Source organism: Bos indicus, chromosome 9 (genome assembly GCF_029378745.1).
Source record: "Bos indicus isolate NIAB-ARS_2022 breed Sahiwal x Tharparkar chromosome 9, NIAB-ARS_B.indTharparkar_mat_pri_1.0, whole genome shotgun sequence".
NCBI classification, from domain to species: domain Eukaryota; kingdom Metazoa; phylum Chordata; class Mammalia; order Artiodactyla; family Bovidae; genus Bos; species Bos indicus.
The window spans coordinates 95,280,302-95,302,329 of NC_091768.1; the positions used below are offsets into that span (position 1 = coordinate 95,280,302).

The 22,028-nt window shown below is 44.9% G+C and overlaps 1 protein-coding gene across 4 annotated transcripts in view; it reads left to right on the forward strand.

Annotated features, from left to right (window-relative positions):
* Positions 1–22,028, forward strand: part of TULP4 (TUB like protein 4) — a 199,318-nt gene that overhangs the window by 38,324 nt on the left and 138,966 nt on the right. For all 4 annotated transcript variants that reach the window (XM_070796447.1, XM_070796448.1, XM_070796450.1 and 1 more), the window contains exon 2: positions 19,077–21,291. In XM_070796447.1, the coding sequence (XP_070652548.1) occupies positions 21,040–21,291 (252 nt within the window). In that variant the 5' untranslated portion in view covers positions 19,077–21,039. The remainder of the gene's footprint in view (positions 1–19,076; positions 21,292–22,028) is intronic.

Genomic DNA, 22,028 nt, shown 5'->3' on the forward strand with positions numbered 1-22,028 from the left:
TCTATTTCTCACTTCCACTGTATAATCATAAGGGATTTGATTTAGGTCCTACCTGAACGGTCTAGTGGTTTTCCCTACTTTCTTCAATTTAAGTCTGAATTTGGCAATAAGGAGTTCATGATCTGAGCCACAGTCAGCTCCTGGTCTTGTTTTTATTGACTGTATAGAGCCTCTCCATCTTTGGCTACAAAGAATATAATCAGTCTGATTTCGGTGTTGACCATCTGGTCATGTCCATGTGTAGAGTCTTCTCTTGTGTTGTTGGAACAGGGTGTTTGCTATGACCAGTGCATTTTCTTGGCAAAACTCTCTTAGTCTTTGCCCTGCTTCATTCTGTATTCCAAGGCCAAATTTGCCTGTTACTCCAGGTGTTTCTTGACTTCCTGCTTTTGCATTCCAGTCCCCTATAATGAAAAGAACATCTTTTTTGGGTGTTAGTTCTAAAAGGTCTTGTAGGTCTTCATAGAACCGTTCAACTTCAGCTTCTTCAGCGTTACTGGTTGGGGCATAGACTTGGATTACTGTGATATTGAATGGTTTGCCTTGGAAACGAACAGAGATCATTCTGTCGTTTTTGAGATTGCATCCAAGTACTGTATTTCGGACTCTTTTGTTGACCATGATGGCCACTCCATTTCTTCTAAGGGATTCCTGCCCACAGTAGTAGATATAATGGTCATCTGAGTTAAATTCACCCATTCCAGTCCATTTCAGTTCACTGATTGCTAGAATGTCGACATTCACTCTTGCCATTTCTTGTTCGACCACTTCCAATTTGCCTTGATTCATGGACCTGACATTCCAGGTTCCTATGCAATATTGCTCTTTACAGCATCGGACCTTGCTTCTATCACCAGTCACCTCCACAGCTGGGTATTCTTTTTGCTTGGGCTCCAACCCTTTATTCTTTCTGGAGTTATTTCTCCACTGATCTCCAGTAGCATATTGGGCACCTACTGACCCGGGGAGTTCCTCTTTCAGTATCCTATCATTTTGCCTTTTCTTACTGTTCATGGGGTTCTCAAGGCAAGAATACTGAAGTGGTTTGCCATTCCCTTCTCCAGTGGACCACATTCTGTCAGATCTCTCCACCATGACCCGCTCGTCTTGGGTTGCCCCACAGGCATGGCTTAGTTTCATTGAGTTAGACAAGGCTGTGGTCCTAGTGTGATTAGATTGACTTGTTTTCTGTGAGTATGGTTTCAGTGTGTCTGCCCTCTGATGCCCTCTTGGAACACCTACCGTCTTACTTTGGTTTCTCTTACGTTGGGCGTGGGGTATCTCTTCACGGCTGCTCTAGCAAAGCACCGCTGCCCTTCCTGACGTTCAGCGTGGGATAGCTCCTCTAGGCCCTCCTGCGCCTGTGTAGCCAGGGCTCCTTGAACGTGGGGTTGGTCCTCCCGGCCGCAGTCCCTGGCCTCCGGCATGGGGGCATGGGGTAGCTCTTCTCTGCCGTTCCTGCACTTTCGCAGCCTGGCACCTTGGGCTGCTGCCCCTGACCTCGGACGTGGGGTAACTCCTCTTGGCCGCTGCCCTTGGGGGCATGGGGTCCTCCCGGCTTCTGCCCCTGACCCCATCGGATGTGGGGTAGCTCCTCTCGGCCGCGCTTAGTGCGCCGGTCGCAGCCGCCTGCGCTTAGTGCGCCGGTCGCAGCCGCCTGCGCTTAGTGCGCCGGTCGCAGCCGCCTGCGCTTAGTGCGCCGGTCGCAGCCGCCTGCGCTTAGTGCGCCGGTCGCAGCCGCCTGCGCTTAGTGCGCCGGTCGCAGCCGCCTGCGCTTAGTGCGCCGGTCGCAGCCGCCTGCGCTTAGTGCGCCGGTCGCAGCCGCCTGCGCTTAGTGCGCCGGTCGCAGCCGCCTGCGCTTAGTGCGCCGGTCGCAGCCGCCTGCGCTTAGTGCGCCGGTCGCAGCCGCCTGCGCTTAGTGCGCCGGTCGCAGCCGCCTGCGCTTAGTGCGCCGGTCGCAGCCGCCTGCGCTTAGTGCGCCGGTCGCAGCCGCCTGCGCTTAGTGCGCCGGTCGCAGCCGCCTGCGCTTAGTGCGCCGGTCGCAGCCGCCTGCGCTTAGTGCGCCGGTCGCAGCCGCCTGCGCTTAGTGCGCCGGTCGCAGCCGCCTGCGCTTAGTGCGCCGGTCGCAGCCGCCTGCGCTTAGTGCGCCGGTCGCAGCCGCCTGCGCTTAGTGCGCCGGTCGCAGCCGCCTGCGCTTAGTGCGCCGGTCGCAGCCGCCTGCGCTTAGTGCGCCGGTCGCAGCCGCCTGCGCTTAGTGCGCCGGTCGCAGCCGCCTGCGCTTAGTGCGCCGGTCGCAGCCGCCTGCGCTTAGTGCGCCGGTCGCAGCCGCCTGCGCTTAGTGCGCCGCATTCAATATCACAGTAATCCAAGTCTATGCCCCAACCAGTAACGCTGAAGAAGCTGAACGGTTCTGTGAAGACCTACAAGACCTTTTAGAACTAATGCCCCCAAAAGATGTCCTTTTCATTATAGGGGACTGGAATGCAAAAGCAGGAAGTCAAGAAACACCTGGAATAACAGGCAAATTTGGCCTTGGAATACAGAATGAAGCAGGGCAAAGACTAAGAGAGTTTTGCCAAGAAAATGCACTGGTCATAACAAACACCCTGTTCCAACAACACAAGAGAAGACTCTACACATGGACATGACCAGATGGTCAACACCAAAATCAGATTGATTATATTCTTTGCAGCCAAAGATGGAGAGGCTCTATACAGTCAATAAAAACAAGACCAGGAGCTGACTGTGGCTCAGATCATGAACTCCTTATTGCCAAATTCAGACTTAAATTGAAGAAAGTAGGGAAAACCACTAGACCGTTCAGGTAGGACCTAAATCAAATCCCTTATGATTATACAGTGGAAGTGAGAAATAGATTTAAGGGCCTAGATCTGATAGATGGAGTGCCTGATGAACGATGGAATGAGGTTTGTGACATTGTACAGGAGACAGGGATCAAGACCATCCCCATGGAAAAGAAATGCAAAATAGCAAAATGGCTGTCTGGGGAGGCCTTACAAATAGCTGTGAAAAGAAGAGAAGCGAAAAGCAAAGGAGAAAAGGAAAGATATAAGCATCTGAATGCAGAGTTCCAAAGAATAGCAAGAAGAGATAAGAAAGCCTTCCTCAGCGATCAGTGCAAGAAATAGAGGAAAACAACAGAATGGGAAAGACTAGAGATGTCTTCAAGAAAATTAGAGATACCAAGGGAACATTTCATGCAAAGATGGGCTCAGTAAAGGACAGAAATGGTATGGACCTAACAGAAGCAGAAGATATTAAGAAGAGATGGCAAGAATACACAGAAGAACTGTACAAAAAAGATCTTCGCGACCCAGATAATCACGATGGTGTGATCACTGACCTAGAGCCAGACATCCTGGAATGTGAAGTCAAGTGGGCCTTAGAAAGCATCACTATGAACAAAGCTAGTGGAGGTGATGGAATTCCAGTTGAGCTATTTCAAATCCTGAAAGATGATGCTGTGAAAGTGCTGCACTCAATATGCCAGCAAATTTGGAAAACTCAGCAGTGGCCACAGGACTGGAAAAGGTCAGTTTTCATTCCAATCCCAAAGAAAGGCAATGCCAAAGAATGCTCAAACTACCGCACAATTGCACTCATCTCACATGCTAGTAAAGTAATGCTCAAAATTCTCCAAGCCAGGCTTCAGCAATACGTGAACTGTGAACTTCCTGATGTTCAAGCTGGTTTTAGAAAAGGCAGAGGAACCAGAGATCAAATTGCCAACATCCGCTGTATCATGGAAAAAGCAAGAGAGTTCCAGAAAAACATCAATTTCTGCTTTATTCACTATGCCAAAGCCTTTGACTGTGTGGATCACAATAAACTGTGGAAAATTCTGAAAGAGATGGGAATACCAGATCACCTGACCTGCCTCTTGAGAAATCTGTATGCAGATCAGGAAGCCACAGTTAGAACTGGACATGGAACAACAGACTGGTTCCAAATAGGAAAAGGAGTATGTCAAGGCTGTATATTGTCACCCTGTTTATTTAACTTATATGCAAAGTACATCATGAGAAACGCTGGACTGGAAGAAACACAAGCTGGAATCAAGATTGCCTGGAGAAATATCAATAACCTCAGATATGCAGATGACACCACCCTTATGGCAGAAAGTGAAGAGGAACTCAAAAGCCTCTTGATGAAAGTGAAAGAGGAGAGTGAAAAAGTTGGCTTAAAGCTCAACATTCAGAAAATGAAGATCATGGCATCCGGTCCCATCACTTCATGGCAAATAGATGGGGAAACAGTGGAAACAGTGTCAGACTTTATTTTGGGGGGCTCCAAAATTACTGCAGATGGTGACTGCAGCCATGAAATTAAAAGACGTTTACTCCTTGGAAGGAAAGTTATGACCAACCTAGATAGCATATTCAAAAGCAGAGACATTACTTTGCAACAAAGGTCCGTCTAGTCAAGGCTATGGTTTTTCCTGTGGTCATGTATGGATGTGAGAGTTGGACTGTGAAAAAGGCTCAGTGCTGAAGAATTGATGGTTTTGAACTGTGATGTTGGAGAAGACTCTTGAGAGTCCCTTGGACTGCAAGGAGATCCAACCAGTCCATTCTGAAGGAGATCAGCCCTGGGATTCTTTGGAAAGAATGATGCTAAAGCTGAAACTCCAGTACTTTGGCCACCTCATGTCAAGAGTTGCCTCATTGGAAAAGACTCTGATGTTGGGAGGGATTGGGGGCAGGAGGAGAAGGGGACGACAGAGGATGAGATGGCTGGATGGTATCACTGACTCGATGGACGTGAGTCTGAGTGAACTCCGGGAGTTGGTGATGGACAGGGAGGCCGGGCGTGCTGCGATTCATGAGGTTGCAAAGAGTCGAACAGGACTGGGCAACTGGACTGAAGGGAACTGATGGTGGTTGTATTTTTTTTTTTTTTCGAAACTTCATATTCCATAGCAGCTATGCCATTGTGCAGTCCTGTTAGCAATATGTAAGCATTCTGGTTTCTCCACATCCCTGTCAGTGTTTTTTTATACTAGTCGTCCTGTTGAGTGTGAGGTGATGTCTCACTGTGGTTTTAGGTGTGAACAGTTCCCACACTTGCACTCTTTCAGTTTTCTCCGGAGCACTGTGTTCTCTTGGCCTTCGCCATGGTCTTAGCACACGCTGTCCCATTTGCTTGTAATCCTCCCTTTGCCTCCACCATCTCTTCCATTGTGGACTTGACATCTCCTCTTCCTTCAGGTTGCTGCTGTCAGAACATCACACACCTCCCCTTTGTGGCTTCTGTCTTCACCATGAGCATTTGATTAATATCTCATCTGCATTACTGGGCTTGTTGGCCCCTTGGTGGTAGGAGCACATCTCTATTTGCTCAGCATTGTGGTTTTAGCACCCAACTTAGTGCCTGATACGTAACAGTAGCAACATTAATGGAAGAAGGCAGTGTCACCTGCCAGGGACCAGCCCCGGCTGATCCAGGGTATTCGAAGGAGAGACGGCATAGGCGAGGATCAGGATACAATAGCTTCAATTAGATATTAATTAAAGATATAAAGAGTAATAGAATAAGGATAGCTCAGTAGGAAAATTCAGTGGAGAAAAGAGGCTGAGTAGCTTGGTTTACGCGGGAGACCAATAAAACTTCAAGACAAGAAGTTTGCACCACTTACGTAGGCCGCAGGCGTCCTTCCGTTCTCCCGAAGGAGAGGAGACACTGAGGCCTCCCCGGTCGGATCTTAGAAGCCCAGGCATAATTAGTAAGCATGGTGGGTTCCGCGCTCCAGATGGAGACTCAGCCAGAGTGAGAGAGAGAGCGACATGGGGAGACCAGTATTTCGAGAAACTGATCCCAATTCTTTATTTTCCAGAGTCTGTTTTTATACACTAAGATGTTATACAAAAGTCACGTGGGGACAGCAGTCCTGACTTTTATTAAAATCAGGTGCTTCACACAAATGTATACAGAGGTCTTAGGGGTGTTACATCATCTTCTGGCCACGGGGGCCTGCTGACAATTTACGACCCTCTCCTTGTGACAGCGGTCAGTCAATCAGGACACTTATTTCTCCAGGGCTGATTATTCTCAAAACAGACGCCACCCAAGTAAAGTTACATTCCTACAGGGTGAGGGTGTAGTGGGTTTTAGTTAAGGAAAGAATTTATTTAGCCTAAGGTCTAACGTGATTAATATCAAAGGTTAATACTTATTTTTTCTATATATTCATTAATGTGTGTAAGGGCAGGGGATGTGGAGACTTAGCAACAAACATTGGCTCAACAAATGAAAAACCCTTCACCAATACAATTTCTAATCAGCCCATTATACTTATACTAATAGTTTTCTAACTTTTCTAAGGAACCTGTTTTTAGAAGGTTTAAAGCATCTCGTGCCTCTCACGGTTGGGAGGCTGTGAGCAATCACATGTGGCCGGATGAGCCTGTCAGGCAGGCTAGAGAACATTCAGAGGAGTTTGTAGGTTAAAACACTCTTGTCACACCCAAGAGTTTTTATTGACTGGAGCTCTAGGTTAACTCCTTCTCCGAAAGAGGTGGTGGGGGACAGCCCCCCGTAAAGTCAGAGGTGTAGGTGAGAGCACAAAGTAGTAAAGTAGGCAGGCTCTGGTTATGGGGGTAGACGCTCGAGGATTTCCAGGGGGACTCCTGAGGCTCGATCCCGCCTTTGCGTATGTCGAGCCTCCTTCCTCATGACCTTTGTCACGGGCGGAGTACCTCACTCTGGCCCCCAACAGTCACCCTACTCCAGTACTGTTGCCTGGAAAATCCCGTGGACGGAGGAACCTGGTAGGCTGCAGTTCATGGGGTCGCTGATGGTCAGACACGACTGAGCGACTTCACTTTCATTTTTCACTTTAATGCATTGGAGAAGGAAATGGCAACCCACTCCAGTGTTCTTGCCTGGAGAATCCCAGGGACAGGGGAGCCTGGTGGGCTGCCATCTATGGGATCGCACAGAGTCGGGCACGACTGAAGTGACTTAGCAGCAGCAGCAGCAACATTAATAATCATCACTAACACTGTGTAGCATTTACTCCATGCCAGACACTGGTTTTGAAAATGAAGATACAGTTTACATACAGTAAATTCGCCTGTTTTAGTGTACAGCTCTGTGCAATTTGAGAAGCATAAGCAGTTGTATAACCAGCGTCATATCAACACATGGAGCAGTTCTGTCACTTCCAAGTTTCCCTGTTCCCCTTCCCCCGCCCTTTTCCTGCATTTCTTTATTTTTTCTTCCAACATAATTGACATAACGTTGTATAAGTTTAAGGTGTATAGGGATAATGTGATACACTTCTATATCGCAGAATGTGTGACTTAACACTTCCATCACCTCTCATAATTGGCATTTCTGTTTCGTAGTGACAGGATTTAAGACTGACTCTCTTGGCACCTGTCAGGTCTGTAATGGAGTGTCATTACCGTAACGCCCATGCTGTCCGTGACATCCCCAGGACTTGGTCTGTCTGTGTGGGCCTTTACCTCTGGACCGTCCTCACGTATTTTTCTGTTTCCCTGCCCTCTGCTTAGGTGGAGCAGGTTGGCCAGGGTGGTCTGGAATTGGGTCTGTCTCTGCTCCCAGGTCACTTCTGCTCTTAGAAAATCCTGATTGGTTAGGCCCTGGTTAAATAGTTTTTCTGTAGAGGAGGCCTTGTTAAGAAGAGCAGAGTGCTCTGCTGTATTTCCAGATGATTCCTTTCCCCTTCCTCTGCCAGCAGCCAGGACGTTTTTCTTCAAGATTTACTGTGAGGACCTGCTGAGCTTCTGGAGGTAAAAGTTACCGAAGTGGGTCCCCTGAGACTTTTATCTCTCAGACTTGCTCACTCTGAGCCTCTTACACTTCATGCTTTACAGTTCAGGTTTCCTTGGGGCAGGTTTGACCTCCACTGTGGGCCCTGGGGAATATTGGTCCTTCAGGTTCAGGCTCTCCACTTTGAGGCTGGGCCAGAGTTCAAGTACCTGAGAGTGTGACCAGCGGCTTGGTTTGCCCAGGACTAAGGGGTTTCCTGCGATGTGGGATCTTCAGTGCTGAAAGTGACACAGTTCCAGGGAAACTGGGACATTTAGGCACCTAATTCTGATCCCACTGTTTATAACAGCATTAGTCCAGACAGTTCTGGACAAATATGTATCTTATGTCTGCATTTGCTGGATAACTCCAGCTTTCTCCTGTATTTATGTGTGTGTGTGTGTGTCTGTCTGTCTGTCTGTCTGCGCCCACGCGTCCATGCGTGCCTTCCTCAGATATTTCTCATGGTTTCCTGTAAGTCCAGCACAAATTTTGTTTGTTGTAATTTACTCAAGATTTAGTTACATAGTAGTGGGCAGGCCCTACAGAGCTGTAACCTGTAATTTCACTTTTTACTTCTGTTGTTGAGAGCATGTTACCATATCACTCCCTAGTCATCTATAATATAGTTGCTGGTGGGTGCATATTTTTCTGCATTATATCTTTACCAACATTTATTGAACTAATATTCCATTTTGGACATATAAGTTATCTCAGATTTTTCTCTTATAAAAATGCTGTGGTGGAAACCCTTATAGCTATATCTTTGTAGAAGATTATTTTCATTTGATAAATTTTCAGAAGTAGAATTGCTGAATCAAATGGTTTGTCACATTTTAAGTCTTTGAATTATATCACCAAATTGTCTCTCATTTCTCTGCACCCACATGACACTAGGAGTGATAGTTTCTTGGTCCTTGTGACTGTGGTAAGTGAGATGCTCTCCCTTGCTGGTGAAGGCATTTGACTTTTGATACCAGTGAGCCCTGTAAATGGTGCCTCAGTATTTTAGCATCTAAGTTTCAGATGTGGGTTCATCCTCAGAAGTATCTAACTCCCGCTCTCTTTTCAGCTTGTAATCAGTCTGTCTTGCAGTCTCCATGCCCTCCTTTCTCTGTACAGATGGTTCATGTTCTCAGAACTGGCAGTAGAAATCAGGCACAGAAAGTAAATAGGAGTAACCTTCCCCCAAAATGTCTCTCTTCCCTGTTCTCTGAACACAGCCTCGGACCCTCGCCGTCTCCCCAAATTCTTTCACTTGCCCGGGCTGCAGTGCCTCAGGCTCGCAAAAGGCTCAGATTTGAATGTTTGGTGTTAATGACTGGGTTTATGAAGAGCATTCAGTCAGCATTTATTGCTTCCTTTTTTCTTAGAAGACTGTTTGGGGCGCTGCACTGTACCTAACACTTTATTGAACACTAAATGCACTACTGGTGGGTACTGCAGGTGAGAGAGAAATGGGAATCAGATGTTTGTGGTTTAGTAGATGTGATGGATTACACACAAAAACAGCTGTACCACGAGCAGGGAAGACTCTTGCCCTGTGAGTCTGGGCAGTGCTTCTGTGTGCTACGAGCATCGAAAGGAGCTAGTGCTGTTTGGACTAAGACAGCTTTTCTGTGGAAAATGTCTCTGAAGTGAACAATCAACAGGAAAATGGTTTGACACTCACACATTTGTAGTAAGATTTCATCTTGTAAATAAGCCTGGGCACAAGTGTGCATTCAAATCTTTAGTTATCATCTCACTAGCATGTTTTGAGAATTAAGAGTTAGAGAATAACAGCAAAATATATTAAATCATTATTAAACTCCATTATCTCTGCAGTGGTGCTCTAGGTTTTTCACATGGCAGCCAAGAGACAAGTGACTGCTGAGGTACCCCTGTCTTCCCCCGCCTCACCTCCTGCCCCATAGACTGTTTGACATTGATTTTTTTAAACAAATGAAGTATAGTTGTTTTATAATATTATATTAGCTTCAGGTGTACAGTGTAGTGATTCAATATTTTTATAGATTATGTTCCATATAAAGTTATAATAATATAATGGCTGTATTTCCCTGTGCTGTACCTTGTGTTATCCTTATTGCTTGTCTGTTTTATAGACAGGAATTTGTACCACTTAATTCCCTACCCCTGTTTTGCTCCTCCTCCTTCCCTCTCCCCACTGGTAAATGGTCTGTTATTTATACTGTGAATATGCTTCTATTTTGTTATATACATTCATTTATTTTTTAGATTCCACAAATAGGTGATTATAGATGGGGAAACAGTGGAAACAGTGGCTGACTTAATTTTTGAGGGCTCCAAAATCACTACAGATGGTAATTGTAGCCCTGAAATTAAAAGATGCTTACTCCTTGGAAGGAAAGTTATGACCAACCTAGATAGCATATTCAAAAGCAGAGACATTACTTTGTCAACAAAGGTCTGTCTAGTCAAGGCTATGGTTTTTCCAGTAGTCATGTATGGATGTGAGAGCTGGACTATAAAGAAAGCTGAGTGCCAAAGAATTGATGCTTTTGAACTGTGGTGCTGGAGAAGATCCCTGAGAGTCCCTTGGACTGCAAGGAGATCTAACCAGTCCATCCTAAAGGAAATCAGTCCTGGGTGTTCATTGGAAGGACTGATGTTGAAGCTGAAACTCCAATATTTTGGCCACCTAATGCGAAGAGCTGACTCATTTGAAAAGACCCTGATGTTGGGAAAAGATTGAGGGCAGGAGGAAAAAGATTGAGGGCAGGAGGAGAAGGGGATGACAGAGGATGAGATGGTTGGATGGTATCACTGACTCAATGGACATGAGTTTGGGTGAACTCTGGGAGTTGGTGATGGACAGGGAGGCCTGGCGTGCTGCGGTTCATGGGGTCACATCTGAGTGACTGAACTGAACTGATAGGTGATAATGTATACCGTGTTGGTTTTTCTCTTTCTCACTCACTTCACTAAATGTATTATTCTTTAGGTCCATCTGAGAGTTTACCTTAAAGGCAGTGTTGGAAGGCAAATTTGAACTAGCCTCAAGGCAGCTGTTGAAACTAGTAACCAGTTAGAACTGCCTTGGGCTCCTTTGATACTTGTGGGTTGTGGAAAATTCCCCAGGGAAAAGAGTGACTGTAATTAGATGCAGGTCATTGTAGTTAAAAAAAAATGTGGAGTTCAGGCTCCTTTGCTGTCTTTGGAAAGGTGACAGCCTGGGAGCCCTGGGGTGGAGGAAGCCACCCACCCTCCACCCTGCCTGGAGCCGGTCTGAGGCAGCAGGCAGCTGAGGCAGCAGAGCCGCCATCCAGGGAGTAGAAATTTGTTGTTGTTGTTCAGTCCTGTTTGACTCTTTGTGACCCCAGCAGGACAGGCTTACCTGTCCTTCACTATCTCTCGGAGCTTGCTCGAACTCATATCCATTGAGTCGATGATGCCATCCAACCATCTCATCCTCTGTCGCCCTCTTCTCCTGCCTTTTATCTTTCCCAGCATCGGGGTCTTTTCCCAATGAGTCAGTTCTTCGCCTCAGGTGGACAAAGTATTGGAGCTTCAGGTTCAGCATCAGTCCTTCCAATGAATATTCAGGACTGATTTCCTTTGGGATTGACTGGTTTGATCTTACTGTCCAAGGGACTCTCAAGAGTCTTCTCCGACACCACAGTTCAAAAGCATCAATTCTTCAGCACTCAGCTTTCTTTATAGTCCAACTCTTACATCCATACATGACTATTGGAAAAACCATAACTTTGTCTATACAGACCTCTGTGGGCAAAGGAATGTCTCTGCTTTTTAGTATGCTGTCTAGGTTTGTCATAGCTTTTCTTCCAGGGAGCAAGCGTCTTTTAATTTTATGACTGCAGTCACTGTCCACAGTGATTTTGGAGCCCAAGAAAATAAAATCTGTCACTGTTTCCATTTTTTCCTCATCTATTTACTATGAAATGGTGGGGCCAGATGCCATGATCTTTGTTTTTTGAATGTTGAGTTTTAAGCCAGCTTTTTTACTCTCCTCTTTCACCTTTATCAAGAGGTTCTTTTCTAGAAATTGGGGTGTGTTTAATTTATATCACCAGTCAGGAAAACTCATTTTTCTTTCTTCTTCTTCTCTCAAACCCGCAAACAAGTTTATAATCACAAGCTTCAGCTTAAGCTTGTTTGGAATATTTCATTCAAAAGTTTCTGCTTTGTTAATTTTTTCTTTGTATTTGGCATTCGTCTAGCAACATCTGTATGTTTTTTCCCCAAATCTACTTTTTGCTTCTCATTTCAATCTTCTGCTTAATTCCTGTCTTAAAATTTTATACTTTAGGAAGAAATAGAGCTTTATTCTAGAGAAGGAAATGGCAACCCACTCCAGTGTTCTTGCCTGGAGAATCCCATGGACAGAGAAGCCTGGTAGGCTGCAGTCCATGGGGTCGCACAGAGTCGGACACAACTGAAGCAACTTAGCAGTAGCAGCAGCAGAGCTTTATTCTGAAAATTTCTTATCTCCATTTGTTCCTGTTAGTATGTATTTTCTTTGTTTATTCTAAGACACTTAGATTGAGAACTAGAATAGCATTTTTTGATTCTTTATTGGGTTTTTATAAATTGAGAGAATACTGATTATAACTAAAAAAAAAAAACTCCTTAATAATTGATTTGAATTGTCTAAAATCCCCATCCTACAGAGCCTTTCTGGTGCTCAGGGACTCCTGCCCATTCTCAGCTGGTGCTCCGTGAGATCCTTAGCTCTGAAGATGTATTCCTGACGCATCTGTGGAGAGAAAGTACTCCATGCCCACCTGCTCCTCCACCATCTTGTCATCCCCTTTATCTAAAAGCTTCAGAGGACTGATGCCTAATACAGTTCACAGGTGTTAAATCTGTTTATTGTGAGATATACCATCCATGTAGAAAAATATGTCAGACACAGAGGTCGTAAAGAACAATGACAGAGGGAACACCCCAAAACTGCCACCCAGATCCAGACCTGCAAGACCACATGTGTGCCCTTCCCTAATCGCAGTTTCCAGCCCCTCTCCTTTTCTGGTAATTAGTCTACTGCTTTATATTTGCCTTGCTTTAAAAATTTTACTTGTACTTATGCAGTCTTAAGTGATAAATTAGTTTGGCTGTTTTGAACTTTATGTGAATGAATTCATGTTGTAAGTATTCTTTCATAAGGTCCTTCTGCTCAGCATTGTGCCTGTGAAATTCCCTCCTCTTCTGTGTAGTGTTTATTTACATTGCTGTATAGAATTCTGTTGTTAGAGTATACCACACACAATCCATTGAGGTTTGTTTCAGTGTCTGGCTAATGTAAATGCCACTGCTGCTATAAATGGCTGTTTATTTATTCCCTGGAGAGTTTGAAGGCTCTGTCTGGTGCACATATTCAGGAGAGGAATTGCTGCTTGCAGAGCATTCACATCGTCAGTAGTACTAGCTAACACCAGCAGTTTTCCAGAGTCGTGACAGCCTTATAGCTTTTAATGAATCCATTTCTATCAAAATTGTCTAAATGAAAAACATCTCCCCCAGTTTATCTCTGATGTTTAACATTAATTCTGATAATTTAAAAAAAATGAAAAATGCATTTTTATCCCCCCCCCAATAGTAAATTTTATCTGTGTTGGTGGAAAGTAGGAATCAGATAAACCAGAATAACCCGTAGTGAGATAATTCTAGTTAGAAAATAGATTTTTAAAATCACCTGATTTTAAAAATCGAGGTGAGATATATTAGTACGTAACAAATCTATCATTTTAATCATTTTTACCTGTACGGTTCAACAACAATGACCTTAATAGAAGTACATGCACATTTTTATGCAACCATTACCACTGGCCAGGTCCAGAATTTTTTCTTCATCCCAAACTGAAACTCTGTACCCATTAAATAAGAACGCCCCAATCTCCCCTCTCCCAGCTCCTTGCAGCCACCATTCTACTCTGTCTTTATGAAATTGACTGCTCTAGATTCTTCATATAAGTGGAATCATACTTACATATGTATTTGTCCTTATGTATCTGGCTTATTTCACTTAGCATAATGTCTTCAAGTTTCATCCATGTAGCATGTGTCAGAATTTCTTTTTAAGGCTGAATAATACTGTATGTGTTTCCACATCTTTACCCACTCATCTGTCTGAGGACACTTGGGTTCCCTCCACCTTCAAGCTTTTGTGAATAGTGCTGCTTTGAACATGGATGTGCATGTGCAAATATTTGTTTTGAGTCATTGCTTTCAGTTGAATAGTTGCTTTTTAACCTTTTTATACCAAACCCTTTTATTAGTGCTGATTTGAAAATCAGCTTCCCCTAGAAACTGATCAGTTATATCCTTATTTTCTCATGAGAAAATAAGACAGAAAGAAGGAGAGCGTCCCACATAGCCTGTTTCTATTAATGGTAGCACTAAGATTGGCACCAGCCTGGGCCTTGCAGGTCATGGGGTTGCAAGGAGTCAGACGCAACTTAGCAACTGAAAAGCTGAGCTTCCCTGTGGCTCAGCGGTAAAGAATCTACCTGCCAGTGCAGGGGACGGGGATTTGATCCCACATTCTGCGGAGCAACTAAGCCCATGTGCTGCAGCTACTGAGCCTGTGCTCTGGAGCCCAGGAGCTGCAGCTCCTGAAGCCTCCAGCCCTAGAGCCCGTGCCCCGTAATAAGAGAAGCCGCTACAGCGGGCGGCCGGCTCACTGCCACGGGAGAGTAGTCCCTGCTTGCTGCAACTGCAGAAAAGCCTGAGCAGCAATGAAGCCAAAATAAAGGACTACATGGAGTTAAGAGCAGCAGAGAATGAAAAAATAAAAGATAGGCACCTGCCTTTCAGTAATTAGGAGACTATGTGTTCTTTTGTTGTTAGATTTTGATAGCCACTATCCATTTGAAAAATAATAAAGTTGCATGCCATTTTTCTTTAAAATAGCTGTCTTATTTGTCTAGCATATATGGAGCTTTTAATTTTAAAAGTTTGGTTAAAAACCATAGCAACATACACAAAATGAAACACTTTTGTCTGTGCTTTTACTATGGAAATTTATCCTACATACTGATACTTTATTTCAATAAAGTTTTTAAGGCTTGCATTCTGGAGAGTTGGGATGTCAGTGATATTTAACATTTTTGGTTTTAGGGCCCCTTTGTATCTCAAAAATTATTGAAGTCCAAAAAGAGCTTTGAGTATGTGGGTATTGGTGCTCAGTCTCTTGTGTCCGACTCTGCAACCCCATGGACCGTAGCCTGCCAGGCTCCTCTGTCCATGGGATTCTCCAGGCAAGAATACTGGAGTGGATTGCCATTTCCTCCTCCAATGTGGGTGTGAGCTGCTGATTTACTGTATTAGAAACTAAAACTGAGAAGCAAAAAAATTTACTAGCTCATTTAAAAATAAACCTAAAAATTATAAATAATCTATTTTCTATGGAAAAATAGCTGTATTTTCTAACTGAAAACTTTACTGAGAAGAGTATCTCACATTTTGGTACAATATCTTCAGTGTCTCAGTTCAGTGCAGTCACTCAGTCATGTCCGACTCTTTGCAACCCCATGAATTGCAGCACTCCAGGCCTCCCTGTCCATTACCAACACTCCAGAGTTCACTCAAACTCACATCCATCGAGTCAGTGCTGCCATCCAGCCATCTCATCCTCTGTCGTCCCCTTCTTCTCCTACCCCCAGTCCTTCCCAGCATCAGGGTCTTTTCCAGTGAGTCAGCTCTTCTCATGAGGTGGCCAAAGTATTGGAATTTCAGCTTTAGCATCCGTCCTTCCATAGAACACTCAGGACTGATCTCCTTTAGAATGGACTGATTGGATCTCCTTGCAGTCCAAGGGACTCTCAAGAGTCTTCTCCAACACCACAGTTCAAAAGCATCAATTCTTCGGTGCTCAGCTTTCTTCACAGTCCAACTCTCACATCCATACTTGACCACAGGAAAAACCATAGCCTTGACTAGACGGACCTTTGTTGGCAAAGTAATGTCTCTGCTTTTGAATATGCTATTTAGGTTGGTCATAACTTTCCTTCCAAGAAGTAAGCTTCTTTTAATTTCATGGCTGCAGTCACCATCTGCAGTGATTTTGGAGCCCCCAAAAATAAAGTCTGACACTGTTTCCACTGTTGCCCCATCTATTTGCCGTGAAGTGATGGGACCGGATGCCATGATCTTAGTTTTCTGAATGTTGAGCTTTAAGCCAACTTTTTCACTCTCCACTTTCACTTTCATCAAGAGGCTTTTTAGTTCCTCTTCACTTTCTGCCATAAGGGTGGTGTCATCTGCATATCTGAGGTTATTGATATTTCTCCCGGCAGTCTTGATTCCAGCTTGTGCTTCTTCCAGTCCAGCGTTTCTCATGATGTACTCTGCATATAAGTTAAATAAGCAGGATGACAATATACAGCCTTGATGTACTCCTTTTCCTATTTGGAACCAGTCTGCTGCTCCATGTCCAGTTCTAACCGTTGCTTCCTGACCTGCATATAGGTTTCTCAAGAGGCAGGTCAGGTAGTCTGGTATTCCCATCTCTTTCAGAATTTTCCACAGTTTATTGTGATCCACACAGTCAAAGGCTTTGGCATAGTCAATAAAGCTGAAATGGTCTAAACGTACTGAAAAGATAGTTATATTCCCATATCTGCTTATATTCCCATATCTGCTTCTGTATGCAATCTGTTACAATATACTGTTTTGTTGTAATGTCTAAAGAAAATTTGACCTCACACAGATATGTGGTTGGAAAAGGAAAGAGTATTTTAATAGTCTTTTCAGCTAATCATGGATATTTTTGTTACTCCACCAGAACTCAACAAGTGGTAGTTTCTTAAAAGGTTAGTAGCAATGTGGAATTTTAAATGTATTAGTGACTTTTTCATACTTATTTATACTAAAATCCATTTGTCTTTTTTTGCACTTTGAATGATTCTGTAAGTATAATTGTTATCAACATGCATTGGTCATTTGAAAAATGTTGATTTAAGCTATGTGAATATTCCAAATACTGACACACTATGAAATATGAAGTCTGCTATCAAAAGTTCACCTATATCAATACCACCTTCTTTTGCTTGCAGAGTATCTTTAAATCTTGGGATTCTGTCAAGCACAGAATGATAGATGCTGTTTTTCCCACAATTTTAACTTGAAAACTCTTTTATTATTGGCAACAAATACCATCAGTGACAGCTCAGTTTGTTCATGTTAAAGAAAAAAGTGTCTGCCAAAGACCCAAGCCTGAATGGCCATGATTTGTCAGTCCTTCTTTCCAGTAAAGATGGTATATTTCATGAAGAAGGCGGTTTGCTCAGCCCACCACTGAAGCTGTAGCACAAGTGCTTCTCCCCAGTTGCCCATAGTGCTGCAGTCTGCACAAGGGCTGTGTAAGACTCACTGTCTGAAACAGAGTGCTGAACAACCATGTCCTCAAGGGGCGAGACCGAATAATAATCATTTTTACTTCTGCATTAAGAACATCCTTAACGTGGGTGGCATGTTAAAAGATCTGACGAGCCCTGGTACCAGCTGATGCTGGGCCTTGGTCTGTGCCCTTGGGCTGGTGGTTGGCCCCACTGTTGCTTTTGCACCATTGATAGAAATTGTGATGCAGTGAAGAAGATTTATAATGTCTTAGTATTATTTTGAAAGTAATTTTGATGTTATGGACCACTTCCTGTCTGGGGAGGATGTGAGGGAACAGATGGTATACATTGTCATGTTTAATGTGGGTTTAAACATTAGTAATTGCTGGGTCTTGAGAAGTTGCTTTTGCTTTTCCCCTCTGGTGCTTGTCTGCAGCCAGGGGTAGGGACTAAGGGAATATTGTACCATGGTGTTAGAATTTCTGGAGGAAGAACATAGCATTCATTTGAATTTGATAGCATTTGTTTTTACTTTTTCCCCCTCAGGTACAAGTGCTTCCTGAGAGAATTGAATTGTTTTGATTTTAGACACAAAGGAAGTATATGTACTGTGACTCATTTGAATTAGGGTATCTCAAGGAAATTATTTGTAGCTTCTGCCTTACCTTGGCCTGCATCCTCTGAGAAACTTCCATTGAGTAAATTGTTTGTGCTAAGTTCTGTGTCAGGGACGAAAAGGGTAGGTTCCCAGCCTCTGGGAGTGCAGGGAAGAGAGTCAGGATGAAGCAAGATGAAGGCTATTGGCGGGTTAGCACGGGGTCTCTGGGAAGCTTCCCAGGAAAGGTGCTGTGTAGTAGGTGTTAGAGAAGATGCAGGCCTGGCTTGGGAAAGGAGCACAGGCCATGGCAACAAGAAGGAGAGGGGACGCAGTCCAGGGAATGGCCAGAGGCTGAGGGCTGAACACAGGCCGCGTGTGGGGGCTGTCGCAGAGGAGGACACATGCAATCAGATCGCGAAGGGTCCTGCTGGGACTTGACCTCATAGGCCAGTGGCTTTGAAAGCTGGTTCCAGACCAGCAGCGTCAGCATCTCTTGGGAACTTGTTAAAGATGCAGATATCCAGGTCCAGTGCCAGGTATGGGGGTGGGGCTGGGCTGGGCTGTACATTTCAGCTAGCTCTCTGGGGGATGGCCTGGTGCGGGGGAGGTGAGAGAACAGTTCAGGCTCTTTGAGCAGCCTTGAGTTTTAGAAAGATCACTCTGAGGGTTCTCTGGAAGGTGGGACGGGAGGGGGGCGCGGTTAGGGAGCAAGTCATCCAGTGTTTCTGTGGATATGATGTGGAGCCGGACCAAAGGCAACAGGAAGGAATGGGTTTGCTGGAGATAGATTCTCTGGAACTTTATTGCTAGTAGACGACGTAAAAGCCGAGACAGCTGGGCTTTGCTCTGTGACCTGCCGGCAGTCACGAATGGAGAGTTTTAAAGGCTCTCTCTGCCTTGTGTCTTCAGGGAAGAGCTTTTACTGAAAGTGAAAACATCCCTTCAGATAACTTGCTGGAGCCTCTTCCATCTCCTTTTTGAGGTTGTCGCTTAGCTCAGGATGGCGACCTCTGGCCGGGAAGTGCGCACATTCAGGGCTCCCAGTCTTGGAAGGGACAGCGCAGTGTTGTTTCACTCACTCTGCACAACTACTGGCAAGCTTAGTAAATGGCACATGGCATCCGGCTCCTTATGGTGCGTGTTGCCTGTGAGTCTGCGTGGAGTGCTCTTTTACTATTGAAATCTTACCCATCTGTAGCTCCATTTGGTAAACGTGTGTGTCCAGAGGGGTCTCTGATTTCAGTTACAGTGATTATTATGTTATTATATTATGTTCATATGTTTATCAGTAAAAGTGTGTTAAAACTTCTATTCTTCAGTATTTTTAATTCTTTTTCTTTGTGTCCCATTTTGTCTTACAGATTTGTCAGACTCCAGGGCCTTCAAGCTGTGATTAATCTGATGGTTCGTGAAACAACTGGGAAAACAGATGTTTTGTGTGCCATTTGAAGAGTGTGTGTCTATGTATATTTAAAACTTTCTTTCTATACATACACATTTACACGAGAAGACAGGCTCATTCTTGTGCTCTCTTGAAGAGTTTTACAACTGATGAAAATTAATTTAAGAATCAGATGGAGCAACTTGACACCACTGGGCTTGGGAGCCCGGGGAGAGAAATACATCACTAATGGCCAGTTTTCCATATGGTCTTCACGGGTAAAGAAAGTTTGCAAAAAGAAGAGAAAAAAAAGCTTGCACAGATCAAGCCTCAAAAATACCTCTCCAGTTTAAAGAAGGAACTAAGTGAGAAGGTGACTGAGGGGGAAGTGTGATTTCAAGCTTTGCAGGTGGAAGTGTGCCGTGCTTTTTGCGCTTTATTTTTCAGTGGGTCTGGTGATTTGGACAGACGTTAAGATTCAGGACTGAAGGGTGGCTCTCACTGTGTGCTTATGACTGGAGGAGGCCAGCCAGGGTGTGATGGGGCAAGTTTGAACAATGAACTGATTCCTTTGCCTTTTTTCAGTTAACTGAAAAAAGTCCAGAAATTTTAATTTATTATTTCCCTTTTTCTTGCCTGTATCTGTAGGATAGTTCCTTAAGGTAGCAATTGAAACTGCTAATCACAAAATAATTATCAAGGCGCATCCTTGTAAAGCTTTTTTCCTTGGACTGTACCCGGGGCATTTGGAGACGGTCTCTGAAGGTGGTCAGGAGAGTGCCCTTCAGACAGCACAGTCACTCTTCAGGGAGACAGTGAGAAAAGAACCTGACTCTTGCCTGTGTTTCCATTTTAAGGGGTTCTCTCCCGTGTTGAGTCCAGGCATACTTGCATGTAAAAGGGGGACCAGTTCATGGACTTAATTCTGGGATTAGTTTTTTCCCTTCAAGATGGAAAAGCACGTCATCCTTAAGAGCAGAAAGGGGAGGAGTGACTAGGGGAGGGAGTACGGAGACCTCCTGTAGCCCAGCTGGGCTACCCTTTGTCCACACACGTGTTTAGATTCACTGGAGGCCCACGCTCCCGTAGAGCCCTGGAACCTCCTGGCTCTGCTGGGGGCAGGGGCTTCCTCGCCTGCCTCTATGGCCCCCAGGGCTGCGTCAGCCTGTGTCACGGCCCTCCCTGGGGACACAGCCACCTTCTGGGAAGCCCGGTTGGGCTCTGAAGTTGGAGGTTTCTGGCTCTGAACAGCGAGGAAAGAGTTTTTTTTTTCCTCCTAAAATTTGGACTGCTGTCTGCACAAACTCTAGTCTGTTTTGCACGGTTTGTGTGCCTTTTTCCCTTTATGCAATCTTCAGCTTTAGCAGCAGAAATTTGTCTAGCTGAGAAAGCAAGCCCGAGGGTGGCTTCAGAAAGAAGATGATCCCGTGTGTTCTGCCTCTGTATCTGAACTTTTGAAGGGGACGCTCCAGCTCGAGGGATTCTTTAAGCCTTAAGTTACTTGAAATCTATGTATTTGCAGCCCTTTGTGTCTGGAATCACATTACACTAAACTGGAATCTCAGGCTGAATAAGAAGAACCAAGTGAAAAGAACACTCAGTTTCTTTATCACCACTTGTCAACGATGCTCTTTCTCCAAAGGGTCACCCGGCGCTTCCTCTAAGGACTTGAAAATAAAAATGGCCGCCACGTTTTTTTTTAAGCATTATCTTTTCTTAGCAGACTGCCATCATCTTTTATAGAGGAATTTTTCACTATGCATTTGGTGGAGCTTTCTAAAATACTGACCTTCTAATTAGAATGAGGTCAGTTTCAATTAAAGGGGTCAGGCTAAACAGCGCAAGCCAACCACAGAATTAACACCAGTCAGTGAGAGCAATTGGTTTAAATTTTTCGGCATTTAGCCTTGCTCTTTAAGTAAAACGGTTCTTCCAAAAAAAGTATGTATGCAGCGGTGGAGCATGGGCCTGTCCTGTGCAGCGACTCCAACATCCTCTGCCTGTCCTGGAAGGGCCGTGTCCCCAAGAGTGAGAAGGAGAAGCCCGTGTGCCGCAGGCGCTACTACGAGGAGGGCTGGCTGGCCACGGGCAATGGGCGCGGCGTAGTTGGGGTGACCTTCACCTCCAGCCACTGTCGCCGGGACAGAAACACTCCACAGAGAATCAACTTCAACCTGCGAGGCCACAATAGTGAGGTGAGCGGGCTTCTGTTTCACTTTCGGTCTGGTCACGGGCGGTGTTTGTAAGCCCCGCCCGGCATGGACTCCAGGTCCTCAGACTTGCTGCCAGGGGAGACTTCTCAGATGTGAACCCTGTCTTCTGTGTGTGTTCCCAGGGAGACCCAATTCCTGGTGGCCTGTATCACCTCTCCAGCATCCCTCGTTATCCTTTCGCCGTGGTTGGTGGGCCGCTCCCTGGCAGGGACCCCAGGGTGGCGTTCTGACCAGGTGTGGGATTGGATGAGATGCTCCTAACCTGCCTGTGACGCTCTGAGCCTGTGGTCACCTTTATCCAGGCAGAGTCCCTGCCCCGGGGTCAGATGGGCTGTGCAGACCACAGACATGGTGCTGACTCGGTCATGCACAGTTCACATCTGCATGCTTGGTGGTGGCCTCACACCTAGCATGTATTCCCATGTCGGAGGTAGACAAAAGAACTAACTGGACGGAAATGAAGGAAGTCATTAGTGGGACAAGAGCCATGATTTTTCACATCTGCTGGGTATAGTATATTGAGGACATTATGCTATGTATACCTGTGTATAGATTCCTTTGTGCTTCTGATAACATAAATGTGGTCATTATCTTTGAAATTCCTTCAACCAGCATTTAGTGAGCAGTGTGTTTAAAAGAAGTGTACTTACATAGCCTGTTAACCATATTCATGCTGCCCTGTCCACTAGTTTCTTATGAGGAATCCACCTTATATTGTA